At 37.5% G+C, this 20,618-nt stretch overlaps 1 protein-coding gene across 23 annotated transcripts in view; it reads left to right on the top strand.

Moving 5' to 3' along the window:
- PPIP5K2 (diphosphoinositol pentakisphosphate kinase 2) overlaps positions 1-20,618 on the top strand; it is a 56,029-nt gene that overhangs the window by 3,733 nt on the left and 31,678 nt on the right. For 5 of the 23 annotated variants that reach the window (XM_058864121.1, XM_058864116.1, XM_058864115.1 and 2 more), the window contains exons 1-8: positions 9,107-9,325; positions 11,323-11,721; positions 13,264-13,459; positions 13,817-13,907; positions 14,836-14,921; positions 16,229-16,383; positions 16,740-16,841; positions 18,525-18,686. In XM_058864121.1, the coding sequence (XP_058720104.1) occupies positions 11,578-11,721; positions 13,264-13,459; positions 13,817-13,907; positions 14,836-14,921; positions 16,229-16,383; positions 16,740-16,841; positions 18,525-18,686 (936 nt within the window). In that variant the 5' untranslated portion in view covers positions 9,107-9,325; positions 11,323-11,577. Of the gene's footprint in view, positions 1-9,105; positions 9,326-11,322; positions 11,722-13,263; positions 13,460-13,816; positions 13,908-14,835; positions 14,922-16,228; positions 16,384-16,739; positions 16,842-18,524; positions 18,687-20,618 lie in introns of those variants that run through there. The other 18 variants (XR_009280660.1, XR_009280661.1, XM_058864122.1 and 15 more) reach the window with 8 other exon arrangements.

Here is a 20,618-nt window from a genome sequence, read left to right as displayed (position 1 = left end):
CAAAGAACTTGGTCAGGAAAAGACACACTTTATTATTAAGTTATTTATTAAGTTATTTTACTTTTGGTTTGGTGATTCAAAATTGCTGAAAATAATTCGCCTAACTAACTAGATAATTGCTGGGAGAGAAAGCAGACATGGGGAAATCAGCCAAGTAATTATTCTTTGAAAACTGGAACAGTTGTGCTTTAAGACTAGAAATCTTTTTCTTTAGCAGCTTAGAAGGCATGTATTTCCTTGCTGCAAAGCTGGCCTCTTAACAGACTCCTGACTTACATGGCATGGCACAACTCTTCTCAGTTTTCTGTCCCCTAAGATATTGTAATACAGAGGATAAGACTCGATATTACTTTTGTTACAAACATTACTATGGTACACACATCCATTATTCTTGGAAAATAATAAGGGTCCCCAGAAAAATATTTAGGCAGCTGAGGCTTGTTAGCTAGCCTAGATATACAGAATTTTGAGAAATGTTAGGTATTCCTGAGCAGAGTAGAAAATGCCAGTAAGGCAGGTATTTCTAGATTCCTGATGTTTGAGAGTGGGTGTGTAGAAGTGTCTCATTGGAAAGATTTGCCAGACTAAGGACCTGTCTTCTGCCTGGAACACGGATCAACAAGCCCTTTCCTGTAAAAACCAATCCAGAGGCCACCTTAAGAAAAAAAAAATCCCAAAACAAAGCAAAAAAAAAAAAAACCAACAAAACCTGACAAAAACCCACTCAGTGATGGATGAAGAATGTGAAGTTGGATTATGGTAGTTTAGTGATTAGAACAATTGAATGGAACAGGACATATACTACCTTCTGTATCAGAGGTTTCAGCTCCCTGTTTTCTGTTAGTCGGAAGTGTGTACTAACCACCAAGCTGAAAAACATTGGGTAAAAGCATCTGCAAGTTTACATTACTGCTGAAGATGGAGCGTGGGAGCTGTGCAGTAGTTTTTTTTCCCCAGAAAGCACATTAATTGGCCACCGGGTACTTACTAAGCAGAATCATGGAGGAGATCCTCCTGGGATACTTGGAAAATAAGAAGATGATGAATGACAGGCAGTATGACTTCACTATGGCAAATTTGACAAATTTAGTGGCCTTCTATGACCACCTTCCAGTAACTAAAAGGACATTGACTACAAGAAAGCTGGAGAGGGACTATTTACAAAGACATGATAGGACCAGGGTGAATGACTTTTAAGATTAGGAAGGAGAGATTTAAATTAAATATTATGCAGAAGTTCTTTACTAAGAGGGTGTGGAGGCACTGGTGCGGGTTATCCAGAGAAGTGGATGCCCCATCCCTGGATATCTTCAAAGCCAGGGTGGATCAAGCTTGGAGCAATTTGGTCTAGTGGAACATTCCCTGCCCATGGTAGGGGTTTGTAACCAGGTCATCTTTGGGGTCCCTCTGAACCAAAACCATTCTGTTATGCTTTACTATACAATGACACATTTTTTACATAACTTTTCTAATATATTATTTTATTTGTCCATAAAGAACTGCTTGAGCACTGACTATGATCCCCTAAGTAAAAGAGGGCTCCGTCCTCTTTGGATGGAACAGCATTTCTTTTGAGGCTGGGACTGGGGGTCTGACTGACCCCCGGCTCTGCCATCAACTATCCCAGATAGGGGTCCTGGAATGAGCAGCCGCCCAGGGAGTCTCAGGCAGTTTCCAGCCAGAGGTAACCATTAGGAGCATGGCCTGAGGCTTCACGTGATCAGCTCTTTTAGAAGTGATTTCTGCTCTTGTGATCAGCTCAGCTCAGCTCAGCTCTGCTCATGGGTTTCCCCAGCTGATGCACAGACAAGAGACGGGAGACTGTGTAGTGTTCTGTGGAGTCCTTTATTGGCAGGCTTCAGCGAAGGGAGCCAGTGACAATCTTCCCCTGAACTGGGCAAAAGCTGGGGTTTTTATAGGGAAGGCGAGAAGTGGGAAAGGGACCAATGGTCTGAGACTGGGATAAGATGACCAATAGTTAACAGGGAGATAACATGGGGTCCCGAAGCAGGAAGGGGTCCACGGTTTAGTCACCATGACTAAGTAGTTTTGTCTTATCTTAGGGGACAGATCTCCAGAGAGGAGGCCTATCAGAGGACTGGGCTTCCTCAACACACTTCTGTCCATGTGTCTGCTCCATGTGCCACAGCTCCTGCAAGTGCACATAGACTCTCTGTGGCTTACATCTTCCTTCAGGGTGCATCCACCTCCTCCAAGGTTCCCTATGGTTCCCTATGGTCTGCAGGTGGATCTCTGCTCCACTGTGGACCTCTGTGGGCCTACAGGAGCGCAGCCTGCTTTACAGTGGGCTGTTGAGGAATCTGTTAGTGCCTGGAGCACTTCCTGCATGTCCTTTCTGAATTATTTTGGGGTCTGCAGAGTTGTTTCTCTCAGTTATTCTCACCCCTCTCAGCTGCTGTGCAGTAATTTTTACCCTTTCCTAAATACCTTATAGCATCAGCAGCATGGCTGAGGGGCTCAGCTTTGGGCAGTAGCAGGTCCATCTCGGGGCTGACTGGAACTGGTCCTGTCTGACACATGGACAGCTTCTGGTGTCTCTTAGAGAAGCCACCTCTGCAGCCCACTCACTGCCAGAACCTGACCGGGTAAACCCAGTGCAGGCACTTACCTGGCAAGGAAGACTGCTTTTAGTCTTAAGAAGGTTTTTTGAGGTTTCACTACAGTGAAACTGGAAGGTGCATAGTCTCTTTTGGAATGGGAACTGGGGTAATTTTTCTGGTGGAGTAATGCTGCTATTAGCTTAACTGCAAAATAGTGATGCTTCTGGAACATTGTAAAAAATATCCGCAATGTTCCTACAGACAGAAAGACATGACAACATGTACATAGTTGTCATTTGCATACATTATGTCTTTTCATGTGGTAGTCTGAGAGCTGTGCTTGGCTTGTAGGCAGTATCAGTGTCTGGCTAAAAGCAACAAATAAAGGCTACTTTTCATCTTTTCTGGGAGATTCTTGTCATGATTAGGGAATATATTAGCATATTGTGAAATCTAGAGCTCAGTGTTTTGAGCTCAGTATTTGATGCAATATTGGAGCAGATGACTTAGTTCTTGTAAAGCTGTGAGATGTAATCTTTATAATAATAAACTTTTTTCTTTGCTACCCTCTTTTAGCCTATTTCTTGTCTGTTATTTTGCACATCAGTGGAGTTTCTTGCTTACTGTTACGAAGCAGAGCTGAATTACCAAAGGTAATGATAAACTTCATAAGGTTGTTGAAGTTTTTTTTTGACGAAGAGAGCTGAAGGTTTTTCTCAGCTTCATGTACTATACTCGAACCTTATAAATTCCAGTACTTATCTGAAACCCTTATATCCCCTTGAATTTTCTGTGATTCTTGTTTGATTTGTTTCTTTGTAGGCTTTTCATTGTTGGGGTTTGGTTGGTTTTTTTAGGTTGTTTGGGTTTGAGGTTTTGTTATTGTGTAAAACTATAATCAGCAAGTAACTATAATGTACTTTGTGATTAAGAGATATTGGGATAGAGCTGCTCAATAAATTTTTTTAGACTTTGTCCATCTCAGTAATATGCTGACAGCTACTGCTCAGCATCTCATAGGATGCATGGTGGAACAGAACAACGTCTGTGTGTAAATGTTAATTTTTTTATTATTGATTACATGACCCAGGAGAAATTTTGTGTTTAAATTCTGTCCAGTTTTAAATTGGAGAGAATATGTATCTCTTGCTGTGTTAGGTACAGCGATAAGTCAGGTATGGTTTACTGACAGCATTGTCTTCAGCAGCTTCTGTGTTTGGCATCCTTTCCCTCTTTTTCTGCCTTTTGACTGTCCTGTCTCTTCTCCCTTCCTGATAGTTTGTCAGACCTGAGAAGATGCTATTAATGAATATGGGTTCTTGTTAGTAGTTCTAAAGTCTCACATTTAAGTTTGAAGTATTATCAACTTTTTTTGAATCATCTGTAGAAAGGTGTCACACATGCACAGAGATCTCTTGGGATTGCAGTGCTTGGTGCTCTCAGCTGTCAGACTCCACTGGTCATGTCTTCTTCCTGTCTGTCCTCTGCTTCCACCTTGTTTTCTTTTCATGCTTTCTTTCTTGCATCACCAGCAACCCAACAAACTGTCTGTCTTTGGTGGTTTCTTACACCATAACTTATATTGCAGAATTGGAGTTTTAAAATGGATGAAATGCCTCCGCAGGAGTCAGTCAAACATTTTTGCTGTTAAATGTACTGTTAGTGAAAATATTAGCTATAGGGGTTCTAGCAGGAAGATACTGAAAACCTTTTGTCAACTCGAGACTATCTGAAAAATTGCTATTAACATTATTTTAATGTGTTTTAATGAAGTAATTTAAATTGCTGGAAGCTGATAAGGGATGCAGTTGGAATATGCCTACAGCAGTAAAAAGTGAAACTTTAAAAGGAGCAATATGGAGGTAGAGCACAGGGCAGTGGTCTGTTTTGTTAGTAGTATGTATATATATGTGCACAATCATGTAACAGACGAGCAGAATCATGTAACAGATGAGCACTACTTACGATTCTTTGTTATTTGTTTGATAAATTCCACAATGTAAATGTCACTGCTTTGATATAATGGCATTATATCAAAAGCTGTTTTCCTGAGTGGTTGGTAATTTAAAAATATTTTGTAACTGTTGAATGCATGGTGTGTTGTCTTTTTTTTTTTCTTGAGGTAACAGATAAGAAGCACTTTTACTATAGTTTTGTTCCATTAGTTTCCATTGGTGTGCAGTATATAAAGTGTATATTTGTTCTTCTGATGGCTGCAGAGACAGAAAAAAAAAAATCAGGTGAAATACTTCTGTTTGTACAGGAGTTGTATATGTTCTTATTAGTATTCAAAATGTGAGTGTTAAAACTTAGAGCCCCTTTTTCATGGCTGCTCAGACCACTGCTGCTGTGTTGAGCTGCCTTGTTGCTGACAGTTACTGGGATAGTAATCTTTATTATGGTCTAAGTAAATATGAGAAACACCAGTGCTGGATTCCTGAGCTGCTGAAACATGAGGAACTGGGACAGGAAAACGGTGGATATATCTGTTAACACAGTGAGGATGAGGTTTTGGCTTATTCTTTCAGAGTATGCTTTGGAATTCCTTTAGAATATTCTTGTGGAAATTGAGAGATGTTCTATTAGAAGAAAAATCTGTAGTGTGCCACTGGAGTAAATATAGAACTTGGAATGCAGAGCACAGACTATCAAAAATCTCTGATTTTATATATTTATAATATTGTTTCTTGGGATTTTATTTGGGGGGGGGGCGGGGCGGTGCTTTCTGCTTTTGGCCAAGACATACCACGTTGCAGACAGGCCACACATTTGGTTGAAAATCTTTTTAAGAACACCAGTACATTTCTCAAAAGTGAAGATTTTTTTGATCTATAAGCTGTGGCAGAAAAGTCTTGTGTAACAGGTGAGGTTAAAACAGAACATAGTCTAGTTAATTTTGCCTGGAGAGGTCATAGCACAGTGGGAGATGGTTGTCTGGACGTTATTGATGCTATCTCTTTGGAAATTAGGTCAATGTATATTCCAACACAAAGCTTTGGGTTTTGTCTTGCTTACAGTGCCATCGTTCGTGGCTGAGATGAGTACATAATTGTCTAACATTCCAATGACCTTATGCTCATGTACCAAGGGCAAGATCTAAACATAAAGTATCTCTCTGCCCCTTATATTGCTGCTGCTGCTGCTGTTGACTTCTTAGTACAGAAAGATGGTGCTGGCAAGACTCTTACATGCTCAAGGGGCAGCAAGATGGAATTCTGCATAGGGCACTGTGTACTGGAAGCTTCTTCCATCAGCACTAATAGTATTTCTAAAGCAGGAAGACAGCACCATCTTCTTGCTTTGCCATTTATTATTTCTCCTTGGCATACAGCTAGAGAACCATGTGTTTACTCAAGCATGATCTTACTGTATTATTGATGTGAGATAACTGTAGATGATGTTTGGGAGGACTTGAGTAAGTTGTTCACTGTAGTTCCAGTCATTTCGTATTTCTCTTTGCTTGTCTCTTTTCTTGCTTTATTTTTATTTCACATATGACAAGAAAGAAGGGAATAGCTCAATTTTTATTGTACCATTTGTGGGATAAGAATTTTAATTCCCGTCTCTGAAAGCATTAATTCTAAAAATGAGGTAATTTTTTTAATATATCCTGACACAAATTTATGGTAATGACAGTAGCTTACAGTATCTGCTGTCAGGGAGATAAACTGGCAACCATCAGCAGTCAGAATGCCACTGTATATGCAATTCAGTGAGTTCATGCAGTAGTTTATAAGCCTGAAAAACGTCAGTATCCTTTTCTGATATGTAGTCTTCGGTGTTACTTTCACAAACAGTATGAAAACTTGGGGTCTAGTGACAGTAGCATGGAGTGGCAGTCTAGTTATTCATTTGCCTTCAAATGGATGAACAGTGTTAATCTTGGAGAAAATAATCTGTTAATTCCAAGTGTGAAAAACGAGGTTCACATAATTTTTATAGAATTTAAAAATTTAATAAAAAAGACAATTAGGAGAAAAAAATAAAGTATACAAATACGGCCGGGTGTCTCTGCATTCAGCCAAGAGAGCACACCTTACTAACAAAGGATTGTCCCTTAAAAACAGAGCCCTACTACATATCCATAAATTCTCATACATATTCGTACATTCTTCTTAGGATCTTTGGTGTTCTTCAGTTTAGTTTTCTCTTGCCCCCTTCCCAACAGATCAATCCTCTTGGTGCCATCGAGATTTACATTCCCTGATACCAGAAATGCAATAAATTCCTCCCCCCAGAGTTCTGGTCACTGCTGTCTTCATCTGGATAAGATAGTTTACAAATGTAGGAGTTCTCTAGCTATTTTTTTTCCTCAGTCTTTGGGTTATACAAACAAAAGCAGTTTTTATTTTAATACTATGCCATAACCTAACATATATGTATTATACTACTGTTTCTAAATTTCATCAATAACAGAAATAAAGAAAACTATATTAATACAACAAAAATTTCCATTCTTATACACATAACATTCATTTTAATATTTGCGAAAAGCCAACAATATAAAATGTATCTATAACACAAGCGAGCTATGTGGCTGTTCAAAGTCTTTTCTGCAGATGAAGCCCTACTGCAATGTACTTGCCACGCGTAACACCAACAGTCTCCAGATCCTTGAATGGGGAAGGTAGCAGAACAATGAGTTTTCAGATACGTCTGTTGGGGAAGTAAGTGTGTCAGGTTTTATTTTTGTGCCATTTGTAGACAAGTATAATGCTCTTTCCCTTCAGGCTATTTGTGTGGGTTTTACTTGCTTTGAGAAGTAATCCTTTTGGGCTAGAGAGACTTGGTTAGTGCTGGATATCCCCATGAAATAACCAGTCACCAATTGTACACAAACTTCCTAAGTTCTGCTGCTCTCACAAAGTATACTACAGGAATAGGTAGGGGAAAGAAGCCTAAAAATCTTGTTTTAATACCTTCAATTTATTTGAATGTTTCAAGTAGTTGTTCTTCCTTCGTTATGAGAAAACCTTAAATTTTAGAAAGCTGTTAAGAAACTGATTACCAATGTATATATTTTGGGTAATGGGTGATACAAGACAAGCTTCATTTTTTGGCTTTATCAAGGGCCTTTTTTGGTTTTAATACCTTTATAAAATTCTGTATTAGTTGCCAGTACATTTTGGCAATAATCTCTGCCTTTCTGAAGCTTGCTAGAAATAGGATTTGGGAAGCTCTCTTTCTTTACCATGTCATAAACAGGATTAATTTACCTGAACACCCAATTTCTGACTTTTGTTAGAGTTAGATGAATTAGGTGTTTGAAATTTCATCTTGTTCTTATTGCATGAAAGGCAAACAGCTGCAGTTTCACATTCTAAGGGAAAGTAATTTTTTTGTAATCAGAATTGAAGGACAACGGGTACATAGCAAATAAGTTTAAGAAATAAATCTTTTTAATTCTCTTCTGTGAGCCCAGGATCTTTATGCTCAGACTTCAGTTTCAACTTCTGGATCGGATGTTTCTGTATATGTCTTGGGGTGATTTTATGGTGGTACTTTATTCCCTAATCATCTACTTTATGCCCAGAAATGTCTGCAGTAAGAGGAACCAGGGGTAGAGTTAGAGCCCGGGAACACTGGGCACGGGCTCTGTTCAATCTCTGCAGGTGCTCCTGACAGCGTGGACCGGAGACCTTGCATTGTTCTTTTTGTTGGATTGTTTTTTTTGCGAGCTTGAAGCAAGGTTGGTTTTTTTCCCTTTGCCTGCCCCTAGCCTGGAAGCTGTACTGGGAATCCTCTCAGTGTCTTTTTGGATTTTGCTCCCTTGAACTGTTTTTGGTTTGTCTTGTTTTTGTTTTTGGCCTGTCTGGGGAGCTGGCTGGACTGCCCTGAGCCCGAGGCCTCAGAGGAGCTGAACCAATATGAGAAAGGACATTAAAATCCACAGATTTAGGCTGCTGCGAGAAGGAGACTCACACCAGAAATTCAACAGTTTTCCCACCTGCTCTGCTCCGGGCTGCTGTGTGATCTTCTCTTCCCATTCCCAGAGACAAAAGGGTCCACCTGTCATTTTGTTTTCTGGGCCACACGATCAGCCTGTGTATTTTTCTTTTCCCCCCCGGGCATTTTTTTACTGCTGTTGGTGGATGTCTGGGCGTGTGGAGGCTAGGTTTCTGGGAATTCATATCTAGCATTTATTCAGTCTTTTTCTGTGCCTTCTGGGCATCCTTCTGCTTTTTTTTTTGTTTGTTTTGGTTTGGTTTTTTGTTGTTGTAATAAGCAGGTGTTTTGGGGTTTTTTTTCACTTTCAACTGCTGATATTGTTATAAATGATATTAGAATATTGGCAGCTAGGTCCCTTGAGTTAATAACAGTTTAATTAAAAATTAATACAATTTAGTAAATTGAATAGTAATTTGGTATAAAATAATACAGTTTAGTAATAGAATACGATTTAGTAAAAATTACAATTTATATATATAATTTGCCGGTAATTAAGTATGATTAAAGCATAAGCAAAACTGACCAGGGTATGGGGAGGGCTTGTTACCCCACCTCACATCCAAAACAGACTGGGGTACGGAGGCTTCCCACCCCACGTACCAAACAAAGCACTTCAAGCTAAACTTATATAATGTATGCTTATACATATTCATTAATGTTTCCTGTAAGTTTCCTCCTATTTCTGATTTTTCTGATTTTACATCACTATTCTTCACAGCACATGCTTCACTTGTTGCTAGGGGGTCTTCAGTCTTCTTTTGGTGGTCTTTTGGCAAAGGCTGCTCTTCCTCTTTGTCCTTTGGATAACCTTACAGGTTTGTGTGTGTGTACTAAGCGTTGTTATGTAAGTCTACTAATTAGTCTGATATTTACTGATTTTCAGGCCCAATGCCTAAAGTGGTTCTAATTTTGTCCATCTCAAGGCCATTTTCGTCTTGGGACATCACTTACCTTCCAAACTGCATCCTGTACCTCAGTTTTAACATGTGACATCTGTAAAGGGGTGTGTTATAAATGAGTAGCCAATTTGATTAATAAAAAAGAATTTATTAAAAAATACAATCATGAAAAGCCATAAGCAAAATTCAGTTTGACGCTGTACCAGGCAAACAGCATAGGGTGAGGCAGGGAAGGGCTCTCTAGCACTGCTTCACTATGCTTCACAAACTGCAACTGCCCCTAGGTGCTTTTTATATGTTTTCAGGTTTTTCGGGGCTCTCTTGGAATACACTCCTTGCAGACAAATATTCATGTTGTTTTGGGTGTATATGTTGTAATCTAATCGGGTTTCTCGGAAATACACTTCTTCCAGATGAATATTAATGAGTTACAATGTTACCGGACAGAGGTTTCTTGAAAGTATGCTCCCTGCAGACGCATATTCATGTTGGCCTCGCTGCATATCACAATAATCTCAGAGAAGGTTTCCTGGAAATATGCTAGGAATTTTATCAGACAAGATTATAACTTTAGCACAAATTTATTTATGTTATGTATTACAGGGTGCATCTGCCTTGTAATACTGATTCTTTTGATTGCTTGTAATAATAACTTTAATAACAGTTACAATTTAGTTAGCAGGAATCAATTCCATTTATTACAGTATCAATTTCTCTCACTGGCAGAAGAAATAGGAGCTAACTGAAGGGCTTTTTCTCTTTAGAGGAGACGTTCATTCCAGGGTGTTGTCTCCTGAAATTTGTCTCCAAAACCAAGATGGTATTATTGATCCACAGCCTCTTAATTAGAACAAATTCTTTCTGGGCAACTTTTGCCTTGCTTACCCTCCCCTAGACAGGAAGCTGAACGGTTTATCACCACTGGGAATTTACTATTGCTTCACTTAGTTCCTAGGACAGCCAAAGTAATTTTGACTGATATTTAAAAACAAATTCAGTTCTGCTGAGACATCACTGTTGAATAGCACTTGCGTAATGACCTGCAAATAAACCATCTAACCCATTGGATCAGATGAGCTTCTAAAGAAGTAACTGCTTGTTAATTTTCTAAGCAGTGATGATGCATTATAATGAATCTTATAAAGCCATATACGTCTCACAGCATCAGTTAGCTTGTAAAATCAACAGATGCCTCAGCTGTGGGTGTGTTTCTTTGTAGAAGTTATTTTGCCAATATTTTATTTTCACATGACAGTTAAAAGGGTATAATATGTGTTCACTGCTACATCAGTAGTTAGAAGTCCTTCTTTTGGAAGGCAGTTCTAGTGTCCATCTCTAATTTTTAATTTTTTGGAGTGAAAATAAGGCAACACTGTTGCAAGCTGTCACATACATTCTGTTCTCATAGAAAAGATTCAATCAAGTTTTAAGACTAGGGTTTCTTTTTTAACAGTCCTAATGGTGGCTTTATGTTTTTCATTAGAACGACTGTCTGTTTGCCATTGCCATTTGGTTGCAAAACTTCTGTGGAAAGAAACAGTTGATAACATGGATAGTGAGTAAAATAATGTCAATATTGGAGATTATTTTTGTTGTATTTCTCATGTAAAACATACTCTCCACTTAAGCCTTCTTAAGCTAAGAAAAAAATGCATTTGCCAGCTTTTACTTCCATGAGTTACATTTCTAAAACTTATGCATCGGTAGTTTGATAATAATTTTGAAACTATTCCCCATGTTCTAAATATACCTCTAAAAGTAGACTCTGTGTGGCGCACACTGTTTTCTTTCTGATGCTTTGCTCAGAGGTACATAATTGTCCAAACACGTTTTCCTAAATGAGAAGAGTTTATTTTATCTCCCCTGATCAAGTGTGTCTTTTTTTTTTTTTTTTTCTCCTCTATTTCTTGTAGGTTAAAAAGTCATACCATCTCAGGGAAAAAGCAGCACATTGTTGGTTTCTTGAAGCAGCAATTCTAATGAGTAATGAGCAGATGATAACAAGTTAAACAGTGCCTGGTAAACAACGCAATCATAGTGGCAGCACTGCACAAGCAATATCAAAGAGCAGGAGCTTTGGTGTTCCTGAGTGAGTAGGAAACATGCCCAGGATCTCACCTGCCAGAGTGCCTGCAATTTTTACATAGATTTCTATAGGTCTTGTAACCATGTCTGTTAATGCAACAGAGAATGATCCTCCCAGATTCTTTGTGGGTGGAGAGGATGGAGAAGGATTACTGGATTCAGCCAGATCTACAGATTATGAACACTTCTATGACCATGGGGAAGAAGAGGAGGAAGAGTATGACTCTGTAAGTACTGTAGGGACCCTTGTTTACTATGCTTTGTTCTAGAACATTATTTTTGATTTCCAAATTTTTTTCAAAAATGGTTTAAAAAATTTTTTTTTCAAAATGTTTTTCAGTATTTAATTATTTTTCAAAAATGGCATTAGCTCACGTAAGTCTAGTTCTGAAATGGTGTTCCAAATTGAGAAATCATATTCAATATGATATCGATAAGATAATCATCTGTCAGTAATGTGTGGAAAAGAGAGATGCTAGAAAATTAAGTATACCTTGAACTGTGAAGTAGATGTGCTTGATTTTAGAGAGTTTCAGGGCAACTGAGGTTGATGTGCATGATTTGCAGACTTTATTTGGGTTCTGGGAATGTACTTGATGATATAAGCTTCTGTTTTATTTATTTGATTAGCTGGAAGCAAAAAAACTATTGGGAATTTCTCTTCTGTGTACTGTCCATTGCTTCAGAATTAATTTAAAAAAAAAAAATATTTTTTTGTTCTTTCTTATCTTGGTATTTTGAAAGTGCATAATAAGTTAATCTTAAATTATACCTTAGTTTATTGTCTTTATAGAGTGTTCTGAATTGTATTTGAGCACTGTGCTTATCGATTTTTAGCTTGCTTAAGACAAACTCTTAATTTTATTATGCATGAGTCATGTAATTTTTTTAACTCTTCGTTGGTCTTTTTGCAACATTGCACTTTATGAAATAGATTAAATTATCTCTAATTGTAAATACATCTAAAAAGCCTAAATGCAAGACAACATTGCTAAAGCACTTCCCGTGATTAAAAATAACTTGGGAATCCAGAGTAGCAGTGCAAAATTAGCTGAGGTAGCTCAATTCAATGAGTCTGTTTTGGCAAGAGAAGGTAGCTGACTAGGTTTTCAAAAAGCAATAAGTTGAATTAAAGAATTGCTCTGTGGGGTTTTTGGGTTTCTTTATAGAGCACAGTAGGTTGTCTGTTGCTTTTAGAAATACTGTTGACAGAAAAAAATACTGAAAGTTCATTGTGAAAGTAAATATAGAGTATACAAAAAAAAGTGAAACTGTTTATGCACTAAATAGTTCAGAAATCTACAAAAGTAGTTTCTTGTTTTCTAGTTTTCCGTTTCATAATTCACTTATAATATTAGATGATGAGAAGCCTTGTGACTGTTATTTAGACATAAAAAAAAATTATATAATTGAAAAATTAATTACCAGTTAATTTCAGAGTAAGCCATAAGAATGATTTTGTTCAGATTCGACACTCATGACTTAGCTTTTGATCATGTCTGTTTGTTCTGGTAACAATACTCACAAAAAGTAATATAGAGCTGTTAAATAGTTTCACTCCTGGGACATTTTTTTGTGAAGGTGCAGTGTGATATGCTGTTATGTTGCATTTTGTTATCTGCTAGCAATTTACCTGATTAAAAATTAAATTAAAGGTAGCACGTGAATCATAAGAGAAAATACCTGCTCTAGTATTGTGCTGCTAAAACCCTTTTGTGTTTGGAGAGCACATAATAATTATTTTTCCCTTCTCCCCACCTCCTTTCCAGCCACCAGAAAGACAAATTGCAGTGGGGATTTGTTCAATGGCTAAGAAATCAAAGTCCAAACCAATGAAGGAAATTCTTGAACGCCTCTCCATGTTTAAGTATATAACTGTGGTGATATTTGAAGAGGATGTTATTTTAAATGAGCCAGTAGAAAATTGGCCTTTATGTGACTGTCTCATTTCTTTTCACTCTAAAGGTAAATCTTGTAATAATACCATAAATACTTGTGGCATCTAAATTATTTCTTTGGAATAATTTAAAAATTTTGAAAGCCCTTTTATGTTTTCTGTCTTGCAGTTTTTTTGGGTTTTTCTAGGAAGTGATTCTTTTGTCTTCTTTAATATAATACAAATTACTTTTGAAGTGTAAGTTTTTTAAATGATACTGTTTACATTGCTTGAGAAAGTCCTGTCTGACAGGATACAAGAATAGCTGTCCCGCTGGTAAATATGTTTAAAGCCAATGGAAATAGTGATCTAATGCAAAGGTTCCAAACTATTTACTGGTAATGTGTCTTGTAATTTAAACTTGTTTTTCTTAATAAACATTTTAGGGTTCCCACTGGACAAAGCAGTAGCCTATGCAAAACTCAGGAATCCATTCATAATCAATGACTTGAATATGCAGTATCACATACAGGACAGGTAAATAACACTTATTACCTTTTAAAGCAAGCCATTTTTTGTCAGAGACTGTGAAAATTTCTTGTTATTGCATAGCAGCAGTTCCAGTGTATTGTCCCTGCCCATAGTGGAGGGTTTGGAACTAGATGATTTTTAACATCTCTTCTAATTCAAACCACCCTCTGATTCCATGATTGTACAGTAATTTAAATAAAATTACAGTGAATGTTGCACTTACTAATCTTCAGGTATGTTTTTTTGTTTTGCTGTTTTTATACTGATGTCTGAAGACTGACCAGGTTAGAAATTTGGTGATACATTTTTCTAAAGCTTAGCAAATAAAAAAGTTTAAACTCTTATAATACATATAGGATAAGGTATGTATAGCAGCTGTACAAGCTCAGATAATTGTAGAACTCGTGATTCACAGTATTTTTTTCTGTAAAGATGATACTTAAGTTGTTCGTACTCAAAGGTCATGTGGTTAGTGAAAGCAGATTTTCTTTTGGAGCTGAGGTCGCACATAGCAAACATTAATAAAAATGTGAGCAAAATACATAAACACTGGAGCTTTATGAACAGTGAGCAGACTTACTATTCTGGAAGCCTTCAGTTACTGTTCTGTATAAACTTGAAATGAACAGCTGCAGATCTCCTTTAACAAGACAGTTGTTTTGTGCAAATGCCTGTTGCACTGTCAGAGAGGAACGGACTGGCATTGCAAAGTGTTTTTTTATTGATGTTCAAGAGATCACTGCAAAGGTACAGCTGTGTCAATGACCTTTAAAGCATTGTATTACTAAATAGGGTATTATATATGTAACTTTACCCTATGTGATTTTTTAAAAAAATTGTGTTTATTTTTCTCCTCCTTTGTTCATGGATTGTAATCCACAAATATTAACAGGATTTGCTGACTTATTGTGCAATATTTGTTCTTTTTTTCTAGAAGAGAAGTCTATGGTATTCTTAAAGCTGAAGGCATTTTACTTCCTCGCTATGCAGTTCTGAACCGTGATCCAAACAATCCCCAAGGTAATAGGAACAGAGAAAAAATGTCAACCATTAGCATCTCTTCATTTCCACTGGAGAACAATATGGACATTGTGGAAAGCTAAATTTTGCTACCTGGACAATTCATTTTTGTGGTTTGGTTTCTTCACCAGCATTTGCAGTGTTGTGGATTGACCCCTACTGGCTGTGGGGGGCAATATGTGAAAAAGAAAAGAGGTTGACACTGTGTAAGCACTGTTCAGCATGAACAAAAATATGAAGACTTTTTTGTCACAAGTTCAAAACAATAGCACTATACCAGCTGCTGGTAAGAAAACTTACTCCATCCCAGCCAAAGGCAGCACAAGTATGGAACTGAGAAGTACGACTCTTGACACCATACATCTTACAGACATCATAGAATAAATAGAATATAAGGGCCTCCCTACTCAAACTGAGTTTCTAATACGTCTGCAAAGAGAGCAGCATTCAGGATATTATATTAACCACAATTATTAGTAATTTTTGTTAGTAAAGTAATGATAGAAGCAAGTCAGGCTATTGAATACTTCCCCTTCTGAGTATAATAAGCAGCCATATATTTGAAATCTCTTCTAGATGTATCTGTAGATGCTGTACTATCAATATAAATTGGAATTAATTTTTTGTGTAACTGGAAACAAACTGAACTTTTTCTACCAAAATGGAGACTTTAAGCAGCAGTAAGAGATTTCAATGACAGGTCAAGGGGATTTTGCATTAAAATGTTGTGTGATCTAGGGAAAAAAGGACATATTTATGCTACAAAAATGAAATAAAAGCTGCTGCTTGCAGTTAACCAGTATTGAATACCAGATTCATGATTGCTGATACCAGAGGACCTAATCTTATATGCAGGGTGCATCTATTACACAGTATGAGATAGTATTAGTTCTAACCCCATGGAAGGTGCTGTAGCATCTGACATCACACTGTGTGTACTGTTCACTTATCAGCTTCTCATATTTTAGAGAAGGGTACTGAAAAAAAAGGACAAATAGTGTTTCCCTCTCTTCAAAACATTTCCAAAATATGCCACCCTATGCAGTTTATGCACCTGAAGAAGACAATTTCCTATCTGACAATGAGGGAATCAACAGAAATTTCAGAACATAGTATTTAAATAATATAGACACGATACAGCAAACATATACTGCATGCTATCATCAGTTGTTGTGCAGTCAGTAACAAATCAGAGAAACAAAGATGTAATAGAATATTACTATGTCGCCCTGCAAATTAATGCAGATCTCTTAATAATTGTATGCCATGAGTATAGCGTTACAACTGTTCTTTGTACTGTTCTTCAGAATGCAGCTTGATTGAAGGAGAAGATCATGTGGAAGTGAATGGAGAAATTTTCCAGAAGCCCTTTGTAGAAAAACCAGTTAGTGCTGAGGACCACAATGTTTACATTTATTATCCAACATCTGCTGGAGGTGGAAGCCAGAGGCTCTTTCGAAAGGTGAGGTTATTGTACTAAAGCTATTGAAAAGCTTTAGGTGTCTTAACAGGATTGCAGAGTAATTCTGTCATGTCTTGCTTGCTTCAGGAGTAGTGGCAGATCAGAGAAATTTCAGAAGACCATGTAAATTGAATGAAGGCCTATGTTTCTTGCAGCAGATAGCTAGCTTCTGCAGATTCTTAGTACACACCATGAGTGTAATTCTAAAATCTTACAAAAATCTTTTTGCAATGATCAGAAGACTGCTTCATTTAGTACAGAAGTGTTTTTTCAGTACAAGTGTGTTATTTTAGGTAGTTTTAAAGTTTCTCAAGCCATACCCTATGGATTTTTTAATGGAAAAATACTTCTTTCAGATTGGCAGCAGAAGCAGTGTTTACTCTCCTGAAAGCAGTGTAAGGAAAACAGGCTCCTATATTTATGAGGAATTCATGCCTACAGATGGAACTGATGTGAAGGTATGACAACTGCGCATTCTTATTTATATTTAGAACAATCAAGTGCTCAGAGCTTGTCAGTTTTAAAGTTAATAGTATATATTGGTCAAGGATTAATTTTAATTGGGTTTTAATACATTCCATAAATAAAGAATGCAGTTCTGATTCTAGCTAAATGTAGTAGTTGTAATGTAGAGCAGCTGTGCTTGTGTGCTGGAGGCTTGCTACTCAACATAATTGTCTTTTTTCGCATTGTATTAGTGCCAGAACAGCATCTTCTTTCCCATGCTAACAGATGCTTAGATATTTTGTCTGAAGGTTAAAGGATATAAAGAAATCTAACTGAAGTAGATCTTAATATGCTAATTAATAAACGAAAGTTCTTTGCTAAAATTTTGTGGAGTCAGAGAAGATAACCTTTGTGGATCTTACCTGTAACAATTTTCAGTCTTTTGTTCATTTAAGTTCTTAACAGAGGTAAAGATTAGGTACCATAAGCGAATGCTAAAACAGAGAGATAACAAAGTAGCCAGCCATGGGTGAAGATTACTTCCTTTCCCTTTCTGTTCATTTTGGCTGTTTTAAGCCCATTTAAAACCATGTGAAACCAATGTTTTACAATATACGTAAGGGATCACCATATTTAGACAAAAAGGTGCAGGTGTGGAGAGTGTGAGGACTAATCCAAAAAGCCCTTTTATTAACTGCAGTCAGCTTCTTGGTATCACTTGGTACATTAGGGGAATGCTCTTTTCATGTTCTCAGAAAAATGCCCTGTTGTACTCGTCCAAAGGTTATTCTGTGTAACACTTTGCAGTAGGTTAATTTGTGTTTACAGATGTTTGTGTAAGAGCTTGACAAACTTCCCGCAAAGTTTCTTGCAACAAGGAGAGATGCAAATGGCTTGAGGGGTAGGGACTATTTTGACTAGTTGTAGTGTAGTCAATAAGCACCAGTGGTCTCTTAACACTCCAAATAAATAATGGATTTTTTAACAAGATTATCAGCTTTATATTCAGCAGTTTCACTAAACTTAGGCTCTTGCCTGAGTTCACTGAGTTGGCAGTTATGGAACTCATCTGCTTTAGCTGAATACAGTTTTTTATCAGTGCTTGGAGTTTGTTTTTTAATTAAAGAAACTGTAGCCTATTTTTGAGAGCTGCTGACACATCTCTTCTAGCATATGCCCCAAACCCTCCAGTGAGCATCAAAACTGCAGTAGGGAAATAACACAATTGTTCTCTCAAGCTCCTGCCTTGCCATCTTAAAGCTGGGTTGATCCTTTCTTGGTTTAGTCCTGTCTAAAATGTAAACATACTTTTTAAATTAAGAGAATCACTTAGTCCTGACGCCAGATTTCTGTAAGTAAACTGAGTAATTCTCAAATTAACCTGTTCTCCAGGTTCTGCAGATGTTTTGGAGATGAAAACATTTACATATCTATCATAATTGAGAAATTAATTTTTACTAACTGAGTTTTTATAATGACTCTTTTTCTTGTTTTATCCTAGCCTGTCTGTTAATGTTGTGTATTCTCTGAAGGCAGAGAATGCCACTGAGGAAGATACTTTAGTGTAATATTTTCAATAAATTGCAGCTCGTATCTTTTGATGTTGTCATGTTTCAGTTATATGCATATATTTTGCAAATTTATGCAACCTAATCTAAATACACTGGATCAAGAGCTCCTTTTTTTCAATACAGGTGTACACAGTAGGTCCAGACTATGCTCATGCTGAGGCCCGGAAGTCTCCAGCACTGGATGGCAAAGTAGAACGAGACAGTGAAGGAAAAGAAGTGAGATACCCAGTCATTCTGAATGCAAGAGAGAAGTTAATTGCTTGGAAAGTATGTCTTGCCTTTAAGGTAAGCTGATTGCTTTCCTATCTGATCAAACATTTAGTGTTAATTAATTGTTTGTTACCTGAAACTTCCATAGGGTTTTAGTGCATGAGCCAGCAGTGGTAATTGCTGCAGAACTAGGAAGGTGAAAAATTAAACTTCTATATCTACATCTTTTTTTTAATCAAGGATTCTTCCTTTAATGTATTGCAAAGTTCTGGATAAGTTGCTTGTGTTGCATTAGTTCCCTGAGTTTACATGTTGCTATTGTGCTTTGTTAGCCCAGAGTGTATCCATTTTCTATGTATAATATTTTCACACATTTTAATAATAGTTTCTAAGTTAGCAAAACAGTTTCAGTGATGTTTCTGCAACTTCTGTTACCTAGTATTTACATCTGTAGATTAATTGTTAATTTGGTACTGACATGATTAAGTACTTGGATAAATTGATATTAATTTGATAGTTTCCGTTTTTGTATAATTTTAAGATTGCTATATAGTTTAAGAATTCTTTTGTTCAGAACTTCATTCAGTCTCTCATCCTCTGTCTCGGTTTTAGAAGACAGGTGTCTGCTAGGGAGGGCAGGAGCCATCCTTGGAACGAAAAAATGTAGATCCCCTCCCTCCGAATTATTATAATTCTGAAATCAAGGGGCTCTCAGGCAGAGATCTGGGGTAGGAATAACAGTTCTTTACTAGTATTTATAACAAGGCAAACAAACAACAATAACTACAGCATTAGCAAGAAAACAGAACCAGGGACCCTGTGACAGCCTTCTCAGCCCAGATGGGAAGGGATGGAGGAGAGGCTTTGCTTCACAATGTGAAAAACAAGGTTCACATAATTTTTATAGAATTTAAAAGTTTAATAAAAAAGACAATTAGCAGAAAAAAATAAAGTATACAGATACGGCCGGGTGTCTCTGCATTCAGCCAAGAGAGCACACCTTACTAACAAAGGATTGTCCCTTAAAAACAGAATCCAAACAGAATCCTACTACATATCCATAAATTCTCATACATACTCATACATTCTTAGGATCTTTGGTGTTCTTCTGTTTAGTTTTCTCTTGCCCCCTTCCCAACAGATCAATCTTCTTGGCACCATTGAGATTTACATTCTCTGGTACCAGAAATGCAATAAATTCCTCTCCCAGAGTTCTGGTCACTGCTGTCTTCATCTGGATAAGATAGTTTACAAATGTAGGAGTTCTCTAGCTATTTTTTTTCCTCAGTCTTTGGGTTATACAAACAAAAGCAGTTTTTATTTTAATACTATGCCATAACCTAACATATATGTATTATACTACTATTTCTAAATTTCATCAATAACAGAAATAAAGAAAACTATATTAATACAACAAAATTTCTCATTCTTATACACATAATACTCATTTTAATATTTGCGAAAAGCCAACAATATAAAATGTATCTATAACAACAAACCCCCTCGGGCGGGCAGTCCCGGTGCTCCTGCAGGGCTCTGAGGCTCCGCGGCGGTGCCTGGCACTGCCACACGTCCCGGCAGGACAGGGGGTGCGAGGCCACCAACGAAGAGGGAAGAAGGAGAAGAAGCAGCAGCTTCTGGGTGATGGCGAAATTCCCTTCTCCCCACCGCAAAAGCTCCACGCCCAAAGCGTCCATCTCCGAAGCTGAAGAAAGCCCACCAAACTGTCCCCACCCTCCTTTTTTCCTGCCCCCCCCCTCCCCCCCCTTCCCCGGGCTCTTGCCGAACTCTTTGTCTTAACTCAAGCACCCACCAAGTACCCACAGCTAGGTTGACCGCAAGTAATGGTAAAAATTCCACAGGCAAGCCAGTACTAAAAAAAAAAAGACACCTAACCCCCAACATCCTCCTTTCACCTGTTTTATAAAGTCTCCTTTCAGTCTGTCTCCTTTACATGTGTGTGTGACTGTGATGGCATTCTGGAGCCTGTAGGGTGTGAGCCTCTAT

This window comes from Poecile atricapillus, chromosome Z (assembly GCF_030490865.1).
Source record: "Poecile atricapillus isolate bPoeAtr1 chromosome Z, bPoeAtr1.hap1, whole genome shotgun sequence".
Lineage (NCBI taxonomy): Eukaryota > Metazoa > Chordata > Aves > Passeriformes > Paridae > Poecile > Poecile atricapillus.
This window is presented reverse-complemented; position numbering and strand designations above follow the sequence as displayed.